Source organism: Aplysia californica, unplaced genomic scaffold (assembly GCF_000002075.1).
Source record: "Aplysia californica isolate F4 #8 unplaced genomic scaffold, AplCal3.0 scaffold00380, whole genome shotgun sequence".
NCBI lineage: Eukaryota > Metazoa > Mollusca > Gastropoda > Aplysiida > Aplysiidae > Aplysia > Aplysia californica.
The window spans coordinates 246,553-270,055 of NW_004797650.1; the positions used below are offsets into that span (position 1 = coordinate 246,553).

Here is a 23,503-nt window from a genome sequence, read left to right on the forward strand (position 1 = left end):
CCCCCAAAGTATATAGAGACTTGGGTTTTTTAAAAATAAAACATAAATTTTTTGGTGGTATTATTAAAAAATGTTCAATATTTCACTCCGTTGGGGCTTCATCATTAATATGATAAGAAAGAAAGATAACAACACTATAGTAACAGAAGTAGTCATCATCATCACCCTCCTTGTGAAACTGTAGATTAAAGAAAGAAAAGGAAGAGAGTATTGGAACATTTACCAAAAATTTTCTTTTGAATAATACAGATACATTTTTAGCACTGAAATGTCTCGACATTGAAATGGAAAACTTCTTCTCATCATCATCATGATCATCATCATTATTACAGTGGAAAAGTAGAATAAAAGTGTGAATATTTAATAATTTATTGATACAAAGGAAAACAGCACCTGTATAAAGTTTCATTTTTTGGGGAATTTGCCTTTTGTCTTGTGAGAGCATAAACTCGATAGACATTTCAGTGTTTGAATAATCCAAGGATATGTTATGGATCCAGGTTGTTTCTGTTATCGATCCAGAAGCAGAGATATAAGGCAATATAATATCACAGTAACTTTTTAAATGGTGCACTTTATTAACCTTTGAAAAAAATCTTGTATATTGTGTCTTCAGCCGTGATATTGACATGGTGTCGAGGATTTACCAGAAACAGAAGAATGATCCTCCTCTGGACAGAGATCACCCTCCGATTGCAGGAAAGATTTCGTGGGCTCGACAACTCTTCCGCAGAATTCAGGTATTGATTCGATCTAGTGAAGGAGGTTTTTCTTTCAGTATACTGAAATCTTACATGTTGTATCCTTGGATTATTTCCTTATTTTGGTGCCAAAAATTGCTTCCCTCTCCTTCAAGGTTAATACTGAGAAATCATTTTTACCATTATAAAGCAACAGTTTCTTTTTTAACACTGCTTGTGGTTCAATGCTTCCTGTCATTTTTACTTTTTCCAGAAAAAAACTCTTGCATTGGCTTTTTAAAGGATGACTGTAAAAAGAACACCTCTTTGACATCACTTTAGTTTAATTCCCTGCACTGAAGACTCTGTATGCAGTGTCAATAGTTCTGCGTGGGACTATGTTGAGTCTATTTTTTCTTCCTATTTTACTCCTCCTTGGCGAGCAAACTTTCTTTCCAACACTTCAGGACACTAATTTGAACAAATATATTGCTTAGATTGTTTGTGTTCTGCTAACATTGGCGTTTTTACTTTGTCACTTCATTAAAACAATGGATTGAAAGGAATTACCCTTGGTGGAGCTGGCATATTTGAATAGTTTGTGGTGCCAACATAAGTGACATAAGGGGGCACTATACTCCCCTGATGGACAAATGCCCCTGATAGGCGTGACATCAATTTGTAACTCTTACAATGTCTTTTGTCCGGCCCTCTCATTCGTTAAAATTCTTGACTAAGGTGTGGCCTGGGAGAAAAACACAACTCTAAAACTTCACAGTGTGTAGCTCTCCTCCCTACTGACTTTTTGGTGTCAAGAATTTGGACTAGAGCAACATTACCTTAAAACCAGCTGTGTCATGAATGTGAACTTTTATTACAGGAGCCCATGGAAATTTTCCAACGTCAGGGGTCAATCCTGCATGGCTCAGATGCCAAGAAGATTGTGAAGAACTACAACAAACTGGCGAAAGTCCTGCTGGAGTTTGAAGTTCTGTACTACAGAGGATGGCTGCGTCAGGTGAGGGTCATGACCTTAAGGTTAATCCCCCCCCCTCCCCTAACTTTGAACTCGATAATGATTCTTTTTTTGTTTGTGTAGTGCATCCTTTTCAAAAGCAATTTCATTTTTTCAAACACTGATGTTGGTGTGAGGACAGCCTACTGGCTTCTAAGTAAATTGAAATCAGTCTCCAAATTTTAATACTCCAGTTATTTTCATCTACACTATGTGTTGATATTTGAGGTCCTTTTGGTGCATAGCCTTGAGAAAAGTCTGAACGTTCTTGGGTTTCCTGCAAGCATTTTAAATGTTTTCCTTTGAAGTACTTGCCTAACCATGTAAAAGTGTTTAATTTAAGCTATGAATGTTCTTCACCGAGATATTCATGTAAATGTAAATTCGTCATGCTTTATTTACATTCTCGTTTGAGTAAATCTACCACACTTTACATGCTCATTAAAATGTAAACTCACCTTGCTTTCTTTACATGCTCATTTGAATGTAAATTCAGCACACCTTATGTGCTCCTGTAAATGTAAAATGAACACACTTTACATGTTCATCTATTGTTTTCTCCCTTATGTGAGAGGTGTAACTCTCATGAAATTGAAGATGAATTTCACTTTATTTTCTATTGTTCATACTTTGTCCATCAAAGGAAATGTTTAATCCCTCCCAGCCTGACTCGGCCCAGTGACAGAAATATGCAATGTTTGACCCACGATAAAAGATATGTGCACAACCTGTACTTATTCATTATGGAAACTTTACTCATCAAATGAGTGCTTTATGTGATGTGATGTGGGCCAATGGTCTTAAACAGTGAATAAACTGACTTATTTACTGTGTTTTCTGCCAGATGGAAGCTGCAAAGGCTGGTCTGCAGGCCTCTCTTCTGGTGCGTCATCCCGAGACCAAAGAGGTGTATGTGAACTTTGACTTCCAAATCTTCACCATGATCAAAGAGGCCAACCACATGTTCCATCTAGGCCTAGAGATTCCGCAAGTGGCCAAGACCATGAGAGCCAAGGAGATGGAGTACAAGAGCCATTATTCGGGCCTCTCAGTAAGTGAATTTTGTCCAATAGAAATTAGCTACGTCTCCCCAGGAGTGAATTTTGGGCGTATCTTTATATTGGAAAGAAAAATGACAAAAATGTGGTAAAATAGGTAATGTGGTTTTATAGTGAATTTTCTGAACATTGCATATCACCCAGTATGGGTTGAGTGGGTTGGGGTTTTGGGAGCATAAAACATTTTACAATCTACACAATCGTTACAATCTCTTGCTCAGATGATGCTTGAGGAGAACAATAGAGTGCGGGCCAAAATCCCTACAGCTTTCGAAGCTCTGATGGGACTTCACCTGGCCAAGGTGGACGATGCTCTTGAGCCTGGACTGACCATGTTGTCTTGGACCTCCACAAAAATACCTGACTTCGTGGCCAATGTGTACAAGTAAGTGTCTTCCTCAGGTGTCATGTCTGGAGCAGACGTTGAAGCTCATTGTACTCCAGTCCTTCCTGTTGTGTGTCTTCCTGATCGGCTCCGTTTTTTCTTGGTGTTATTTATTGCTAAGTTCATTGTTCAAGCCGTCTGTGTATGTTGTCATCTATCTTCCTCTGCTTTTCTTTCCCTCTATCTGTTTACATAGCAGCAGTTTCTCCAGTTCATTTGATCTATTTCTGTGGCCAACAAATCTCAATTGTCTCAATATTCTTTGCTAGGTTTCCCCTTCTCTCAGAGATGACTTCTTTCACCCTCAGGTTCTATTGGCTATCCCCTCAGGTCCAAAGCTCAGGATTCAGCATGTAGTTGACTAGTGTTTTATCCGAGATGTGATACTAGATTCATACTATAGTATTTGAACAAAATGTGTGGGTGGTATGTGGATGTTCCATATTGTCTTCGCCTACTATTTGTAAAGGTTTCCATTACCTTTTGTCTGTTCCCGGCAAAATGTGGGTGTTATAATTCTGATAAGCAATTTGGTATTGGTTTGAGTAAAGAGAAACACGAAACACACTGGTACAACAATGGCTGTATAATGCAAGGAAAAAAACAAGACAGACAGAAACAACAGAGGAAAAGAAATGAAGAAGACTGCAGCTCACCAACAATCTTAACATAAATGCCTGCTTTGAGGAATTTTGAAAATGTCTAAAGAACTTTTTCACTTTACTTCATGCAGAAACCTGGCAGACTTGGAGCTCCTGGTGGACCGTGCCCATGATGTGACTGAGTTCCGTATTGATGCCATTCTGCGCAGCATGGCCTCCACCACCCTGTGTCAGCTGCCGGAGGATGAGCCCTGGACTGTGCAGGACTTCCTTGACAATACACAGGTAATGCTTTGTGTCAACAGATGACAATTCATTGTCCTGGTCATAACAGGATAACTGAACTCATTTTTCTTTCTGTGTTTGTTTGTACAGTTGATCCTGCTCTAATGACCACCTGTATTAGACAATCACCTGTAGGGAGGGCCACTTCTCATTTCCCCCCTTTATGTATTTTAAAAAACATTATAATGACTATGTGTATGACGGGCACAGATGGCCATGGCCACTTTTGTCCTTGACAATGGGTGGCCGTCTAAGATAATTTAGACTGTAATTGGTATGGTAAGGGTACCTGTTACTAATTTCGGATCCTCAATGCAGCAAGGTTGTGTTTCATGCACTAAAAATCATATTATTGAGACATTTTCACTTTTGCTCAAATGATAAGGGACTTTGATAAATCCTTTTTCTTTTAACCCTGTCAGACCGTATTCCCGGTACACTGGGAATGACAGAACTGACACCAATGCCGAATTCACAGTCAACTGGTAATTGGGAGCTCTTTCCCTTTATGCCTTACCAAAGAGGCCAGATATAGGGTGAAGTCAGGGGGGGGGGGAGGGGCTCATCTGATAGGGTTAAGCTTTCTCAAAACAACAACAACAAAATGACATCAGCAATTATGATATGACCCTGTTGTTATGTAAGTTTTGAGTCTCATCATTGACTTTTGGGATATTCCTCTTGTTGGAAAGGGGGTCTCTTCTGTGTTTCTTCACTCATATGTTCTCTGACTCAGCTGTTGTGCTCTTATGTTTCAGGGTAAATGACTCACAAGGAAGAGATCATTCATGTTTTAATATTTCTAGTTTCTTTTCATTTCTTTTGCATGGTAAATGGTGTGGATGAAATATTCAAATAATCACCCATCACATCTTTAAAACTATCCTCAAAGTATTAGGTTTGTCAAGCAGAGATCTTTACAATTTGTAAATTTTTAATGGGTTGATGTTCAAGTTGGATTGTAGGGTTCTGTGAATATAATCTTGGATAAAGATTGTGTTGTCTCTTCCTGGCACTTTTACTCTTATCAGAAATAACAAATACTAAGGCCAGTTTTTGATGGCTTTCATTGACCATATTCCTTGAAGTGATTTTGAATCCCAGTTCTTTCCACTCCTGTCTCTCACCCCACCTGTCCACCTCCTTGTGACTATCTGTTTTGTGGCTTTTAGAAACTGTGTGGCAAGGGTGCCCAGATTCTGCAGACAAAGAGTCAGACCGTGGAAGAGGCTGCCAATGAGCTAATCAACATGCTGTGTGATGTGGATCCCTTGGAACTAGAGGGCAAAGAGGAGGAGGAAGAGGAAGAGGATGCTGGCTTTGAGGAGGAGGAGGGCCAGGGAGAAGGTGAGATTACTTGTGACAGAAAATTATTTGAATGCGAATGAATAGTTTGAATAGGACAAGAGGTCTGGTGTTTGTATTTGTTGGTACAGAGCTGAAGTTTTCTTGGTCATTGTAGAAGGTCACCAATTGATTAAGTCCTAAACAATGAATTAGTTGGAAATTTAAGCCCCATATAACCAACACTTTTCAGTTTTAGTCGTATAACAACTAAACTAATGCTCAGAGTAAAAAATGGGAGGTCAGTGATTAGGCTATTTTATTCCTAAAACCTTTTGCTATGTCTACTTTCTTTTATACTCAGGCAAGTTTAGCTCCTTTAAGGACGCTTGAATTCTGTTATTTGAGTTACTGAAATTCTTAATGCAGATTGTATTTCCCTTTCTTTATTGCAGTTACTCTCAACAAAGATACTTTACTTTACTTTACTTTCCCAATCCAGCAGTCATTTGGGTTCTAGCCCTTCGGTCTGTCGATATGGCAAAGAATTTGCAGGTTTTAATCAGCTGTGCTTTGTCGCTGTATAGAGTGTTTCTGATGACTCAACAAAGATAAAGTATTGATGCTTGCTCTTGGTGGACGTTGAAATAAATCCCTATTTATGTTGTCCATTTGACATTTTCTCTGACTATATTTGTACCTTTCAAAATACTTGGTGTTTAAAACCTTTTTCATTATTGATCTGAAATATTTATTCAAATTACTGAAAAATATTTTGTCTCTTTCCTCCCAGATGGTGAGGCTACCAATCGTGATGAACAGACTGGGGGCTCGGCCGCCCGTTCTCACGCAGGCAGTCGCAAGTCCCGCCCAGTCTCCTCAAAGGCCAATGCCGTGGCGAAGAAGAAGAAGGAGTTGAGGGAGAACATTGAGGAGTCAGCCATGGATCTATTGACTCACTTCAACAACCGTAACCTGGATGCCCTGCTGAAGGCAACTCGCAACACTCTAGAAGCTCTACGCAAGAGGATCACCTCCAGCTCCATGGCTCACTACATCGGTAACAGAAGCAGAGAGTTTCCACTGCTAAAATATACTCGGAGCCTCTCAGAAACATAATCATAAGAGACAGACAGTGCTAACGTAACAGGGAGTTTCCATTGCTAAAATATTCCCTGAGCCTCTCGAAAAGATGATCATTAGACACAGAGTGTGCAAAAGCTAAATATATCTAGCTAAAAGATGATCATTTGGGAAAGGTATATTTTAAGGTTTAAAGATCTGTCAAAATATTGTTTTTTTTGTTATGTTATATTTGTGCAAATGCATATGTGTGCTATTGTTATAAAACTTTCCTTATATTAGAGATTAGTCTACTTTTCTCTGGTTTTCATCATTTCAGGATACGGTTTTGGAAGTCACATTTGAGTGCTTCTTAGCTTGAGTTTTTCTCTGAAAACTGTTCTAGTTTGCCTTAGTCTATTTTTAAAAAAGGCCGGTTATTAGTTGCCCAAGTAGTATTCTCTCTAAGTTCTCCAGTTTAGCTGAAAACTGCGTGAGAAAGGAACAAGCTAAACAGAATGGGGTTTTACACATGCTGAAGCAAAGACAAACACAGTTCTTTTGAGGCTTTGGGAAAAATTGAGATAAGTCTCTTGTTTAAAATGCCAACATGATTGTGAGTTTTCAGAATCCCTTGTTTACAAAGTCACTTTTGTCATGCAGGCTCAGGGTCTTTCATCGTTATGCCAGCTTCTGTGTAACATTTCATAACTTTTTTTTAACAACACTGATTTGAGTGATATTTTGAAATCTAAATTTTCCAATTTTTGTCCAGGTGACATGTCCTTATATGGAGAGCAAAAGAAGGACAGCCGGCCTTTCTTCCGCACCAATGCCACTTTGGCCATTCCGCAAATTGTGATGCACCCAGCACTTGACGAGGTTCAACAAGCGCTGAACAAAGCAGTGCAAAATGTCATCAGTGTCAGTGGGGCAGTGGCACAGTGGAGCAAAGAACGCAAGAAGGTGGTTAAACCAGGTGAGGGGAAAAATTGCAAAATTATGCAGGTTTAATGCCCCTGTTCACGTTGTAGATAATTAACTCTTTTTATCCTGACCGTACAGCCTAGGATGCTCTTCCGGTCCTAGGGCCGCCGCACAATACAAGTTGGAATTCAGGGTGTCTATTTCAAAGTGCTGTATTTTAAAAGTTTTATTCTTAGATTTTAATGAAGCTTGGCAATTATGTTGGGAATTGAATGTAGTTTCTGAAAATGTATGCGGTTAGGACTTACACTAATTGCACCATATAGATTTTGAGGTGTATCCTCCCTCCATTTGTGTTTGTCACACCTTGAACCTGATTGCAACACCCCCTTCTCCCACCACGACATCCCCTTGGATTTACAGATCTACCCCTACCCATTGGTTTGGCACAAATTCCAGTGCTTGTCCCTTCACCAAGATCTGATTCACTTCGGGATGAGTCTAATTCCTTGTTTGTTATCATCCACATTGAATTTCGTCACTCTCATTAGAATAGTCTACTTCACTCTCCAAACCTAGCGCCATTTCCTGAAATACTTTGTTGGTCATGGACTTGCCTTTTCAAGACATTTTTAAAGCTTCTATACCCCTCAAAAAGAAAGAAACAGCCATTCATTGGAAAATTGAAATATTCAGACAGAGCGAGCACTGCGGTATTTGCGCATTTTGGTAATTACGAGCAGAGCTAGCTGTTAAACATGACTGTATCGCTGTTCCGAATTTACTCATAGCTCAATCTAGTCCTTGTTACGAGTATACTCACAGCTTGGATAAAAAGAGTAAAGATGCAGGACCTCCGAATAACGTCCATCTTGATAGGCTGAGCCAAATAGGTGGAAAGCTTTAAAAACTCCTAGATAACTCAAGTTCAGAATGCCCCATTGGGAACCCGAACCAGGGTCATCTGCTCCGTAGTCCTTTATGATACAACTGAGCTTATGGGGTGTCCTCAGGTTAGAGAAAGATCAAATGAAATTGCTTATTTAATACATGGATAGCCTGTACCAAAATTATTGTACACTCCCCTCAAGTTGAATAAAGGAAAAACACAAAAGACTACGGAATACCCGGTCAGATTTCCTCTTCATAAACTCTATATACCTTCAGAACAAGAAAGAAATTGCTTTCAAACCAACAGGTTTCATTTGCAGTAAGTAGGTTGTCAAGGCCATTTTTAAATAGTTCGGGAATAGAGTTTTCTGCGTTGAAAGAAGAAAGCTTCAGGTGAATAAACCAAATAAACGCTGAAGTAATAATGTAAATACTTTTGTGTCCTCTCTCTATTGGGAAAAATATATTTTGGCTGAAATTTTCTTCAGAAATGACTACTTTATATTTATGTTCTATTCTATGATCTGAGGTCTTTTTGCTATATGAACCATATTGAGATAGCAAGGTGATCTGAAGATGGTCATATTACATCATTGAACTCAGCTTTTTAGGTCATGCTCGGTTTTAAATTGTCTTTGTACCTTTCTTTGTTATTATTCTTTCACTATATTCAGATGGAAATTTTTCAACTTTGATTTGTTAATGTCTATCTCGTGAAATCTGATGGCGTCAGATTTAGGATTCAGGTAATATCTTTTTTAATGTTCTGAACAAATGCTCTGCAACAAAAAGTTTCACAAAAAGTATCGATGTTTATCACTTATTGAATTCCATTTTATAACTATGTCACGAATTAGATGAATTTCACTGTCAAATATGCATGACTTTGCTGCAATGGTTGTAAGATATACCAAGTGTCACTACAGCACCTTGTGCCCTGTCTGAATTATGATTGTCAGGAATCTGAATTATGATTGTGTACGTGTGTGTGTGTGTGTGTGTGTGTGTGTGTGTGTGTGTGTGTGTGTGTGTGTACTCGTGGTGGAACACCAAACCAATGTGCCAGGATCTGGACAATAAAGATGTATCTTATCTTATCTTATCTTATCTTATCTAGCTATGTGGTAGATATCACGAATATTCTCTGCTTCTCCTCACATAGATTTTGTTTAAAAACATTGCCAATACGTAGATGTCTGTGAAAACTGTATATATTTGCGAACCAGATTAGCAAACAGTAGTGGTGCTGAATAAAATTATTTTGTTTTTCGGTTCAAAACGTATATTCTGTATTTGGCAAGTGGCTAGTAAATTAATTTTTTAGAAATGACCGCCCTTTGCATACCTGCAAACACAAACTGAAATTTAGGGTACAGATTCAAGCACGAGGCTGTGTCCTCAGGAAAGGCACTTTAGTAGTAGTAGTAGTACAGGGTTTTACGGCGCTCACAACTGCGTAAGGTCATATGAGCGCGCAAAGGCACTTTACGCTAATTTTCCTCTTTCATTCAAAAGGAAATGGATGCTCGGCTATAGACAGCAAAAGATCTTGTCAGTTTGTTAGTATTTTAGCACATTTAATTTAATCTTCAGCTTGCACTGTAAGCTTCCTGGGAAGCTGAAAATGTTTCCGAGTGTTCTAGAGTCAGCTGTGATAATGAATGTAGTGGTAGAGCGCATAGAGCATGCTGCGGAGCCTGGATATGCGCTATATAAATGCAATTATTATTATTACTATTATTATTATCATCTAGAAGTCTTTGAAACTTGAACTGAAATGTTTGCTTTGATTGTGTCACTTCATCGGTGTATCATTGCCCCATGTAGGTGAACAATAATTTATTTATGTTTTAGTTTGAGATAGTTATGCTGTTTAACATACTCTTGAGAAAAACTCCTCACTGAAGATGCTCTTTGGATGCATTTAGTTTAATAGTTAGGATCTTTGAGTCGCATACTAAATATGTGAGTTTGATTTAAGTGTGGAAAAAGTAATTCTATCAAGTATCTCCTGAGATGTCTCCCACACTGCCCGTGTTGGCTCTGACAGCAGGGTCTCTGCCGCCCACCTCCTAAATGACTCAAATTGGGATGAGGAGTTGTGAAAGAACTGCAGAATGAATATGTTCTGAATAAAAATGGAATTTAGAAGCATGTGCTTTCAAGATAGTGACTTGCTTGTTGACTGCTTTTATTTTGAGCTTTTATTGAATTTTAAGTGTCATCAATTATATTGAACCTGTATTTTTCAAGTTGTTTTTTCTTTTTGACTTAATTGAATGCAGCTGTATTTCAGTGGTGTAGGAACAGATTGATTCATTTTTTTCCCCTTTGACTCCAGTTTTTTTCTAGATTTTTCTCTTTTACGTCATCTTGATGTTAATTACTTCAGTTCCCCTCCTTTGAACCACAGTCAAGATGAAACGAGTGATCAAAAGTATAGTCTGCAGTATTGGGAATTGTGTTAGTAGTAGCATGTAGTAGAAAAATTTGCAGATAATTGCCTACTTCTCACACAAACTCCTTGTACGAAATAGTTATTCTCCCTTCAAGTTGAGCGAGGGAAAGTTATGAAAAGACTAAACTGCCAACTTATGTCCTGTCTGTAAACTGTGTATCCCTTCAAGACAAGATGAAATGTATTACCAGAAATATGGTGTGCAGCATGAGGAACTGTGTTTGTACTAATGTAGGCCTATTGAGCTGCCTTATGACTCTCTTCACTCATTACACATTTCAGCTCAGGTGGATCAGCCCTCAGAAGGTGGGGAGCGACGGGCTAGCGTGGTGAGCAACGCCCCGTCTGAGATGTCTCACCTGGAGGCTGCCAGCAAAAAAGCCGATGCGGAGTCGGTGAAGAGCTACGTCATTCAACAGCAGCCCAAGAACTATTACAAGTCTGTGTCCGATAACAAGGAGATTGCCAAGTTGGCTTCTCTTTTGTCCACCAGCATCAACTCCAACAAGAAGGTTTGTTCCTCACTGTGATTTTATCTTATGTACGGTTACTTTGCTGAGGAGGTTTTTGGGCAAAGGAAAGATTGTAAAAAATATATTCTGTGATTAAGAAAGGGTCAATAATGAGAATGAAATTATGTGAATAGATGACGATGTAGAAATTGTCTTTTTTTTTTTTTTTTTTTTTGGGAAGTGTTTTTACGGCGCTTGCAACTGCATAAGATCATATGAGCGCGCGGGACACACCAAATATTTTCAGTTGGTAGGAAATTTTGAATTTAGCCCAGGTGGCGGCCGAAGCCTACTCTTATTGATTTTAGACCACCAAGGGATCTTTAACGTGGGCAACTTGCACACGGGCCCTCCGAGATTTTTCACCCTTGTCCGAGAAGGCTAGGTGTAGATCTTTCCTACCAGAAGATCAGGGGTGTGGCAGAAAGACAGCAGTAAGAAGGGGCCAAGGAGTAGCAGTAGAAAGGCTGCAGAAAGAGTCAGGAGCCCAGAGGAGGGAAATTGTCGACTGTTTTTGCTGTATCACCTTTCAAGGAATGGAGCATAGTCTAACAAAGAGCACCTAGTTCCTCTCTCAGCAAAAAGTTCTAGAAAATAGAACAAGCATTTGTCAAGCTAGTCTAGTGGAACAATTATTTTGTGTACATTGCACTTACAAAACTTTGAGGAAAAAGCTTCAAAAACTCAAATTGTATCATCCTTTTGTGCTCTTAGAGATTGTAATATTTATTTCTGATGTTTTCATTGATGTGGCGTCGGTGGCTTAGTGGTTAAGCCCTCAGACTTGCAACGGTTAGGTCGTGGGTTCGAATCCCGTCAGGGGCCCGACGTTGTGTCCTTGACAAAGGCACTTTGCACAAATTTTCCTCACTTCACCCAGGTGGAAATGGGTACCCAGCTATAGACAGTGAACGATCTTGTCAGTTTGATAGTGTTTGAGGGCGTGAAATCCGCAGCTTGCACTTTATGCTTCCACAGAATCCGAGTATGTTTCTGAGTGTTCTCAGAGGGTCTGCTGGGGTAATAATAGTTGTAAAGCACATAGAATGAGCTCTTGAGCATGGATATGCGCTATATAAATGCAATTATTATAATTATTATTCATTGAGAAAAAGTGTGACCTTATTTCACTGGAAGCAATTCTGTTTTTGAATAAACATTGGCAAGTCTCTATGGTTTGTTATTTGGTATGCATTGATTGCAGCTAAGCTTTTTCATAAGTCTCTTTTGTGCTTTCCCAGGAGGTGACCACAGCTTTGGATCAGTTTGCAGACTACCACAAAATCTGGGAGAAGGACAGGGAGGTGGCGTTGGAAGAGTTCATGAAGGATGACCCCAAATTGTCTGAGTTTGAGGCAGTGGTCCGAAGCTATGAGGAAATGGAGATAGAAATTAACAGCCTGCCAGAGTACTATGATGCAGGACCCATTGCTCTTTACACTGGTGAGGGAACTACGAAAAACCTGATTTGTCTTTTTCTTGGTGTTCCTTGATTTGTTCTAGAAGTTTGTTTGGATAGATCTGTTGCATATGTCAGGTGAGATGAAATAGAAATGTGGTTTCTTTATGTGAATGATTATTATATCGATGTGCGTCTGTTGAACCATACTCAAACAAATGTTCTGTCCTTTGAAATCATCTTCAGAGCACTTTACAGTAGAAACAGGGAATTAAAAAATAGAAAAGGAACTTGTTCTCTGTGAATATAGAATTAACAAGTGAAAGGTTGTTGTAAAGAAATTTTATTATGCGTGTTGAATATCTTGTCTCTTTTGCTTTCTAGTGTACTGCTAAATTATACAAGTTATGTTTGAACTACAAATATCCTTAAATAAAAGCTTGAACATATCTATAGACAGGTGGAATATCCAACTCTCTCTTTGCAAAATTGTAAATGAATGCTTTTAGATCCACAAGTCTTCAAAGTTTATTTTTCCTACCTTCAGAACATCTGAAGATTGGCTTGACCACGGAGACCAAGGCATGGCGTATGACCTTTGGCAAGTTCTGCAACAATAAGTACAAGACAGAGATGGAGGAAATCTTCAACTTCATCGAGGACCTCAACAAGAGGCTGACACGCCCAATCAAAGACCTGGATGATATCCGCTTTGCCATGGCTGCTTTGAAGGACATCAGAGAAAGTGAAATCAGAATTGACATGTGTATTGGACCAATTGAGGTATGCTCTCAGAACACAGGTTGTCGTATGTTCTAAAACATTTTATCCTGTGCTCTCTAGACTTGCCATATTTTACATACATTTTCCAAGCTCATTTTGAAAAATTTTTGCAGTTTAAAAAAATCACCCATGTGTATAACCATTTCCCCATAGGGCTTGAAACTGTCTTGAATTATTTAGTTACATTACAATAACAGATTAGGTCTTGCAGTGATTGGGGATTTTCCCTTGCTTTGATCGTATAGTTGTTTCACACACTGCTGTTACATGGATGTCTCAATTACTCTAAATTAAATGAACTCATTTGGAAATTTATACTTGGGCTAGAACTTCAGGTTAGTTGCATCATTATCATGGTTTTTGTTTTCTTTTATGCAGGAGTCCTATGCTATGTTGAACAAACATGAGTTGAAGCCAGAGAAGGAAGAGGCTGAGAAATGTGACACTCTGAGGTACTCCTGGGAGAGGCTGCAGGTGAGTTTGTCTTCAGGGGGCTCATGTTTGATTTATGATTGAGGATGGCACCTGTGGTTTTTACTTTTATGTACTTATTTGGTGATTCTTTCTATCATTTGGCTTTTTGTCAGCACAAAGTGAGTGACATCCGCTGTATCTCCTCCCCCTTCTCCTCCTCTTTTTTCTCTCTCTCTCCCTCCTCCTACTCAGGGCAGTTAGTTGATTTAATGTTCTTCAACTTATGATACAAACAATTCTCATATTAATGATAATACCCCATTAGGAGACTGCTAAGAGTATCGTGGAAGGAAAAGAAATCAAATGAGGTAGTGCTTGATGAAGCCCACGTGGGACGCTCAATGTTAAAAACAATCTCAGAAACGACAAATGCAGTTTTTGGGACACCTGAATAGACATAAGGGTCTTGAACATCTAGCTCTCACTGGCAAAATTGAGGGCAAGCGAGGCAGGGGTAGGCCCAGAACAACATACTTAGGGAACCTAAATAAATGGGTAACAGGGAAAGATCAGGGAAACGTAGCTTTTTTGAGAGCATCCGAGCAAAGGAATGAATGGAAAACCATGATCGCCGACATCTGTCGCAGATCTGGCACTGGATGATGATGGTGACCCCATATCTTTCACTCTGCCATTTGCTGTTTTCCTATGCCCTTGGTTCATTTAGACAGGCCAGACTTTCTTCACTGTGTCAATACTCTTCTCTTTGATTCAATAAAAATTTGTTGTTTCCATTTCATCAGGCCCAGGCTGTGGAAGTCCAGGACCATCTGTTGAAGATCCAGCCTGACTTCAAGCAAGATCTTATTGAGGATGTCAAGGTCTTCAAAGTTGACTGTGATGACTACTACTCAAGCTATGATGAGGTTTGTGCATGCCATGCTGTAGCCTTTTGACCTCGTGCCTTGTTCTACTGGGTGAATGTTTATTGTATAAGCCATTCCGTAACACTTTGCAGTCACACAGCCAGCAGTACAAAATACCCCATCTAGTCACCCAGCCAGGAGAGTGACTGCAACAGACCTCTCGGGCCTGACGCAGCGTAGATCTGCGCCAGGTGACCAGAACGGATGATATTTCAAGGCGCATTATTGTGCCCAGTGACCCCAAAGTGTTAAACATGGTCTGGAAAATATTGCGACAACCCACATTTGCAAACCGTGAATGCTTTTGTCACGTTATGCAATCTGTGCTTTGTTCTAATGTTCTGGAAGAGAAGATATTCACACCCAAACATACAATGAAAGTTGATCTGTTTTTAAAATCCTATACTCATCAAGTTATGACATACAGGTTGTTGTTGTTAGCGATCCAGTATGACATACAGGTAACATGGATGCATTTGCCTAACTTTATAAAAATGACAGCTTAGTATTAACGAGCATCATCCATGTTGAATTGCACACATACAGCTACTTTGAAATACTGTAAGGTTTTCATTCATGTGATCGATGTGAAGAGGTTCTTAACACCCTATCAAATGAATAATGAGTGGTCACATATAAGGTGACATGTGTCCACATTTTTTGCTCCTTTTGATTTAGTCGAAGGATATCAACATTATAACTGGACCAATTCCTTGTAGGCGCTGTCACTTTTTTCTTCACTAAATGGGTACTATAGGCCTACTCAAAAAAATGTGAGTTGAATTTCCATGAGAAGTGAAAAAAAAGGACTTATATTTTCTAAATAGGCCTTTATTCATATTTGTACCATGCTCAAAATAGTGTGCCTCTGAAGCGATTTCTGATACGCCAATTGGGACAGTAAGTATTGTAATTGATTTTGTCTGCTATACATTTCATTAACAGAAAGGTCCCATGGTGGCAGGTGTGCCACCTCGGGAGGCCTCGGACAGACTGGTCATCTACCAGAACACGTTTGACACGCTCCACAGAAAGTTCATCACCTACACCGGGGGTGAGGAGCTCTTTGGTCTGTCGGTAAGTAAAGAATATGTGTCAGGGGAGGAAGAAGGATTGTGGGTTGGTGGAGAAAATACAGAAACAGAAGAAGAATGAAAAGATAAAGACCTGGGAAGGGGAGATTATGAAAGTAAAGGAGGTGGAGGAGTAGGAAGAGGCTGGGCTGCTGACGGTTAAAGGGTCTTCTGTGTTTTGATCACAGAGACTGACCATAATAAGGTCGTTTCCGGACTGTTTTTAACATTGAGCGTCCCACGTGGGCTTCATCAAGCACTACCTCATTTGATTTCTTTTCCTTCCACGATACTCTTAGCAGTCTCCTAAGAAATCACATTTCTGTTGTCTCTATTTTATTTTCACTGTCTTTAGTGATTGTCCAGCATTCACAGCCAAATAGAAAGGTTGACCAAACATAGCATTATTTTGTTTTAAAAAAAGACAAGAGAGGAAATGGGAAGTGGCCGTTTGTCCCTCTGATTTTCTTATTGAAGTGGCTGGTAGAGCAGGTTTGACTGTATCTACAATGACTTCCTCAGGTTTCCGAGTACCCCAAGCTGCTGCAGATCAAGAAGGAGCTGAACCTGCTGCAGAAACTGTACGGCCTGTACAACAACGTCATTGACACCGTGCACGGCTACTACGACATCTTGTGGCAGGATGTGAACATTGAGAAGATCAACGTTGAGCTGCAGGAGTTCCAAAACAGGTACAGGTTGAGCAGGGAAAGGAGGGGAGAGACACGATGGATTTGATAATGTGTGTGTGTGTGTGTGTGTGTGTGTGTGTGTGTGTGTGTGTGTGTGTGTGTCTGTGTGTGTCTGTGTGTGTCTGTGTGTGTCTGGGTATGTGTACTTGTTTATAAAGATAGAAATTTGGTTTTGAGAGAGAGAGAGAGGGAGAGGGAAAGGGAGAGAGAGAGAGAGAGAGAGAGAGAGAGAGAGAGAGAGAGAGAGAGAGAGAGAGAGAGAGAGAGAGAGAGGAGAGAGAGAGCAAGATGTTCAAGCCCTTTATGGCAATTCAAGTAGGACTGAAATTTTCTCTTTCTAATTGTTTTGGTTAGTGACAGTCCCACCCTGGCTTATCTCAACACAAGCACATTTGATTTCTTTCCTTTCCTTTAAATTCTCACACTACCACTCATCAAACACAATTATCAGATGCCGTAAGCTTCCTAAAGCCCTGAAGGACTGGCCTGCATTTGGGGACCTGAAGAAGACCATCGATGATTTCAACGAAATGGTTCCTCTGCTAGAGCTCATGTCAAACAAAGCAATGAAGCAGAGACATTGGCAGAGGATGTCAGACACAACGGGACATCAGTTTGACATTGAGGGAGAGAACTTCACGTTGCGCAACATTCTGGAGGCACCCTTGTTGAAATACAAGGAGGAAATTGAGGTAACAAGCTCATAAGTGTTTAACTACAAAAATATGTTGCTAACTGAAATAGAAAATTAAGATTGCAGATAGTTGAAAGTAGATAGCACAATTGTTGAAATAGTAGAAGCAGTTGTAGTTATTGTTATTGTTGTTGAAGTTGTTGTTTTCTTGTCATGATAGTCATGAAATATTTATATTACATTTTGTATTGATTATAATGCGTACATGTTTTTAGGTTACAGGGTTACTTGATATTTGTTTTTTTTTTTTTTCAAGTTACGTGACCCAGAAAATTACGAAGAACAAAAGGGGAAACTTGTTAGAAATAGGACTTCATGTCTTACTCTTGGGTCGTATAAAGTCATCACTTTTACAAAAATGTTGCATTGTCGGACTTGGCCTTAGCAAGTGAGGTCATAGCAGGCAGTCCCATGATTTTTCTAAATAATAGTATTATTTGTATTGATGAAGCCTTTAAAAGATATGCCACAATTCCTTTTTTTTTGGTCATTCTTCTATATTTGGAGTTACAATAAGTTTTGCTTTAGCTTGAGATTCTGATGTTCTCTACTTTCCAGGACATTTGTATCAGTGCGGTTAAGGAGAAGGATATTGAAGCCAAGTTGAAGCAAGTGATCTCTGACTGGGGCACTCAGGATTTCACTTTTGGAAATTTCAAGAACCGTGGAGAACTTTTGCTTCGGGGTGACTCAACTAGTGAGATTGTGTCACTTATGGAAGATTCCTTGATGGTCCTTAGCTCACTTCTTAGCAACAGGTATGTCTGGCTGCATCTAGATTTACAAATGTCTAGCTCATGTTGAAAATATGTGAGTCAGCGTGGTGGAATCAGGCTCTCGTCAAAATAATGAAATCGAAGAAAACAGCAGTTTTCTCCCTGCTTACCAATTTTTATCAAATTTTTGTTTTTTGGCTCAACACCTTTTATGTCCATTTACAAACACATTTGTTTGAGGATTTCACCGAAAACTTTGATTAAAGGCACAAAAATATAAATTTACAGTTTCCATGGACTCTCTAGCTTTGGAATTTACCAAGCTTTGGCGGCCATTTTCTCACTAATTTTACCTCTGAAACCAGGTGGTCCCCACCTCCTTCAATCCGAAATATCTCCACTTCTATTGAAAATGGATGGATAATTTTTACATTGAAAGAAAGACAAATGAAGAAGCTTTAAGATGATACCAATAACTCAATATGCTCAAAAATTGACGAGAGCCTGATTCCACCACGCTGCCTCACATATATCAAAGAAATACAGTGCCAAGTCGATGTTTAGGGAAGATTGTTTGAGCAAGAGAACAATAATTTTTGGTGCACTTAAAAAAGAGAACAGTGTATTTTGTGTTTTCTCTTGCCTTCTTTTCATGTAGTTTAATAGGGTAACATGCTTTTTTGTCCAAATACATTTTCCATCTTGCTCAGTCCTCATTAAATTCGTCTTCAGTACTTTTTCTCATTTTTATTCTGTCTGAGTGAATTTTTTGATAATTTGTCTAAGACTGTTCTGAGTAACACAAGAAACTGGGATTCCTTAGCAGTGTTGGAAAAGTTGGAAGAAGCAAAAGAATGAACTGATGTTGTATAAAACTTTGAAAGTGTTTTGACTGACTTTCTCAGTTTCAGAATGTTTGCTTTCAGTTATGTAGAGCTTTTGATTGTAGAAAGTTATTTATTTCCTAATGTCTGGCTTCCTCAGTCAAACAAAACTTTGTAATTCACTGTTGTTGTTTTTTTTAGATACAATGCTCCTTTCAAAAAGAACATTCAGACATGGGTTGCCAACCTGACCAACTCTTCTGAGATCATTGAGAACTGGATGACAGTGCAGAACTTGTGGGTGTATTTGGAGGCTGTCTTTGTTGGTGGAGACATTGCTAAACAACTGCCAAAAGTGAGTAGATTTATCAGCTTTGTACACGGCAAATATGCTGTATCAAAAAATGTTTTGAACATTCCTTTTCTTGGATATAAACTTAATGTGAGCTACATTGCATGTTGTAGGGATTCTATGACAAATCAGATCCCTTTGATCAAAACATCCATGATATTCATTTTGTTCTTTTATTGTTTCTTGTCATCAAATTCTTTTATTCAGCACTTGAGCCGCAGCATTTTTTAAGACGCCAAAATGGAGGAACAGTATAACCTACTCTTGACTAATGTGCACTTATCAGAAAAAAAACCCGACTGTCTCTTATACTTCGTTGTCTCTTATACTTCGTTACATTTTATTTTCACCACAACTCAAAGCATGTAGCCCGAAGAGCTCAAATCTTTCTCATAATTTTAACCGAACTCAAACGATTCATTAAACAGAAATAAAAACACGCTTTGATTGTTTCCTCGGCACATGCATGTAAGAACAAAATTTATTTCAATATGTGATTGATGGGCATACTTTTTCTCACACAGCATAACAGCATAATCTGTAGCCATACTTCTGACCAGTCCGCCAGCTATAGGATAGTTGTTCAGTAAAATTTCAAGTGGTAATAGTCTACTCTTTTCTATATCATGATTTAGGAAGCCAAACGTTTCAGCAACATCGACAAGTCGTGGGTGAAGATCATGACCCGTGCCCACGAGACCCCCAACGTAGTGCAATGCTGCGTGGGGGAGGACATGCTCATACAGCTGTTGCCTCACTTGTTGGAGCAGCTGGAGCTTTGTCAGAAGTCTCTCACTGGGTAAGTCTGTATTACTCTTTGCTTATTTGTTGAGATTCTTCTTCTTAACAAACAAAGCTGATTATGGCTCGCCACCCATTTCTCTGCGTGGATTGTGAAAAAGTTAAATATGCCAAAGCTGAAAGCTAATAAGTTGTTTCTTAGGCTTTTGTGAAAAGAAATCGTCCTTAGAGAATGACAAAAGATTTAGAGTTCTTTTGGTTTTAGTTGTTAAACAGCTGGTTGAGTTTGTAACCAGATGCACAATGCTAACCAGCACACGTATTTGTGCTCCTACCCACACATACACATGCCTGTATGTACTGCCCTCACATACACATGTACTCTGGAACAAAATACGTAGACAATCCATCTTGTTCACGCACAATTTAAAGAAAGTGGCAATCAGACTTTATTATTTTGATGAGGATTTTTTTGTGGGTCCTTCCTTATACAGCACTTCTAGTTTGTCCATCTTAAGTAAAGTAGGAGCACTCACAAATGTGTATCTCAAACATTTTGTCATGTTGTTTTTCTTCTTGCACATTCTTAAGCTATGACTTGGGTCACAGTGTTAATGCTCCTCCTTGTGGTATAAGAGAACTTGCAGGTTCTATGTATCACTTTAACAATAACTCCTGTAATAATGATAATGATGATAATAGTAAAGTCGAAGCTGCCTTAATGGAAACCTGGCCAAGACGGAAATCTGTCATTTTCTTTAATAAATTCTGATGTATGTTGAACCTTTTTTCCTCTTCAGGTACCTGGAGAAGAAGAGATTGAGCTTCCCCAGATTTTTCTTCGTGTCTGACCCAGCTCTGCTGGAGATTCTCGGCCAGGCCAGTGACCCCCACACCATCCAAGCTCACCTGCTCTCTGTCTTTGACAACACCAAGAACGTCCGTTTCCATGAGAAAATCTATGACCAGATTCTGGCCATCATTTCCTCAGAGGGAGAATCCATCGAGGTCAGTTTTTTTGGGTCTGAAGGCCATCTTTCATTAGCTCACTCACTCAGTAATTTATTTGCTCATTTGTTCACTCATTGTCATTTTTAAATCTTCCTTAAAAAGTTTCCATTGGTCTACCACTTTTTAAAACTGCAATAATTTCTTTAATTAATATGTACAGTATTTGTTTTTCTGTCAAGTCTGAAAAATGCAAGAGTTCCTTTCAAAATGCCACTTGTTAGTCTTGTTTTAAAGATTATAGATGTGTGCAAAATAGTGCCTCTTTCTGAAATTGTCTTATCTCATTGTCTACAAAAATCTTGACTGTATTGTATTGTGTATTGTATTGTGTATTGTATATTGTATTGTATTGTATTGTATTCTGCCACTGTGTGGCAATGGAGGTATTCAGTCAGTGTTCCTTTATCTTAGAGCTAATAAATGACTGTCATCATTTCGCTACTGCTTCTGTCAACTCACCCTGAGATTTCAATTTGTTATTTCTTTGCAGCTGGAGAAACCGGTGAAAGCAGAGGGCAACGTGGAGGTGTGGCTCATGAGTCTGATGACCCAGGCCCAGAAGTCACTGCACTCTGTGATCAGGACGGCCGCCATGGCCATACAGGACCAGAGCTTCAACCTCCTGGAGTTCCTCAACTCTTTCCCCGCACAGGTAAGTTGCTCGTGAGAATAGATATGAAAAAAAGAGAGATAAGATGGCTTTTTATATCCCTGCATGGAAATGGGGGTTACAAGGACTTTATATACATTGTAATTTTATGATGAATTGGGTGATGCCATGACTGGTGTGTACCTGATGGATGTTTGTGTAATCATACGTTGCATGTTAGCGCCTTTCAACATTAACATTTCAACAGGAAGCTATGCGCACCCCTTGGAATCTGAGAGAAAAGAAATAAGAAATGTGAGATGTGCTGACAAAATGAGTTACTTCTCGCAATCCAAGAATGGCGATATCGGCTGAAAATCGACACTGGGATCAGATTTATAGATTTTCAATTGATGCCATTTTGTTCAAGTTTACTGTGTCTTTTACTATTCCATGCTCACAAATTGTACAAACTTCACCTATCAAGTTGATGTATCAATTTCCGTAATGCTCAAATCCGAGAAGTAACTCATTTTGTCAGCACACCTCAGAAATAAGTGTAAAACGACTGTAAACCAAGATGCTCTTGTCAGCAGCAATAAGTGTTTGCCTGCATACAGACTCTTTTGATTTTACAACATAATGAACGAATTTGTAAACTGTTCCTCCTATCACAGTAGTCTGTAAATAAATGTTTCAATCTTGTAGGCTTTGTTCCATCACAACAGGTGATGATATTTGTGCTCTTTTGTCCGACATTCTGAGATGATGGTGCACAAGGCTTCCTATTTGAATGCCAGTTCAGGAAAAAACATAAGCAGTCTTGGTATGCATATGGCTTATTATTAAGCTACTTGTTATTCTTGCAAGAGAATTCTGGTTTCTGCGAGTGTGCTAATTTTTCATTTTCTCTCCAATCAGGTGGGTTTGCTTGGAATCCAGATGATCTGGACTCGCGATGCCACTGAGGCCTTGACCAACGCCAAGTACGACAGGAAGATCATGCCTCAGACCAACCAGGCTTTCCTTGACCTATTGAACCTGCTCATTGAACAGACCACCAAAGACTTGACGAAAATGGAGAGGACCAAGTTTGAGACGCTTATCACCATCCACGTACATCAGAGAGACATCTTTGACTCCTTGGTGAGGAATCTGTGTTAGTTTTTTGTGAGAAAGAAATTTATTTTTGATTTAACAAAGGCTGGGGTGGGGGGTGGGGGGGGGGGGGTGAGGGTGTTAAAAAATATATATTTCGACTGCTCTAGTAGTGGAGTAATACATAAACATTTGTATTCAAATTTGTAAACTGTTCCTCTCATCACAGTTGTCTGTAAACAAATGTTTCAATCTTGTAGGCTTTGTTCCATCGCAACAGGTGATAATATTGTGTATATTGGCCTTTTGCCCTTTATTATGTGAGCAATTCTGAGTTATGCTCATCATCATCTGGTGCCTTGCCGACTGGCGTGGGCGATCATCGACCTCCACTTCCATCTGTCTTTCGATGCAGCAATGGTGTCTGTTGTTCTTGCTGCTCCCAGCCTTGTTGTCATCTTGTCCAGTATCTTTTCCCTCTGTCTGCCTCTGCCTCTCTTTCCATGAAACTTTCCTGTTGTTACAATATTCTCTAATGCTTCTTTCCGCATTGTGTGTCCGAAGAAATTTGCCTGTCGTTTTCTTATTATATTCGTGATAAGTTGTTTTCTATAATTTGCTTCAACCAGGACTTCTTCATTTGTTTTTCTAGTTATGCTACTTTTCTCTGTATGTTCTCAGTGCCGCAAACACATCAGGAACCCAACGGACTTTGAGTGGCTGAAACAGTCTCGTTTCTACTTTGTGGAAGACACAGACAAATGCCTCATCTCCATCACTGACGTGGACTTTATCTACCAGAATGAGTTCCTCGGCTGCACAGAACGACTGGTCATCACTCCTCTTACTGACAGGTCAGCTCATCAAGGGAAGGAGGAGAAGAAAAGAGGATAAAGAAGAAGAGGGAGATAAAGGAGGAGAAAGTGAAGGAGAAGGAGAAGGAGAAAAAGAAGGAGAAGAAAAAGAAAAAGAAGAAGAAGGATGTAAATGACAAGAAAGATGAGGAGGATGAGGATGAGATGGAGGGTGTCT

At 39.4% G+C, this 23,503-nt stretch overlaps 1 protein-coding gene across 1 annotated transcript in view; it reads left to right on the plus strand.

Moving 5' to 3' along the window:
- LOC101864163 (dynein heavy chain 5, axonemal) overlaps positions 1–23,503 on the plus strand; it is a gene marked incomplete in the record, with an annotated part of 108,174 nt that overhangs the window by 35,448 nt on the left and 49,223 nt on the right. Inside the window, 23 exon segments of the mRNA XM_013085493.2 lie at positions 617–740; positions 1,561–1,698; positions 2,540–2,746; positions 2,975–3,138; positions 3,872–4,025; positions 5,198–5,372; positions 6,103–6,369; positions 7,147–7,350; positions 10,930–11,159; positions 12,401–12,602; positions 13,106–13,341; positions 13,720–13,815; positions 14,559–14,681; positions 15,627–15,758; positions 16,277–16,446; positions 16,898–17,138; positions 17,699–17,898; positions 18,882–19,035; positions 19,668–19,831; positions 20,574–20,781; positions 21,275–21,436; positions 22,295–22,519; positions 23,153–23,325. Of these exon segments, the coding sequence (XP_012940947.1) occupies positions 617–740; positions 1,561–1,698; positions 2,540–2,746; positions 2,975–3,138; positions 3,872–4,025; positions 5,198–5,372; positions 6,103–6,369; positions 7,147–7,350; positions 10,930–11,159; positions 12,401–12,602; positions 13,106–13,341; positions 13,720–13,815; positions 14,559–14,681; positions 15,627–15,758; positions 16,277–16,446; positions 16,898–17,138; positions 17,699–17,898; positions 18,882–19,035; positions 19,668–19,831; positions 20,574–20,781; positions 21,275–21,436; positions 22,295–22,519; positions 23,153–23,325 (4,149 nt within the window).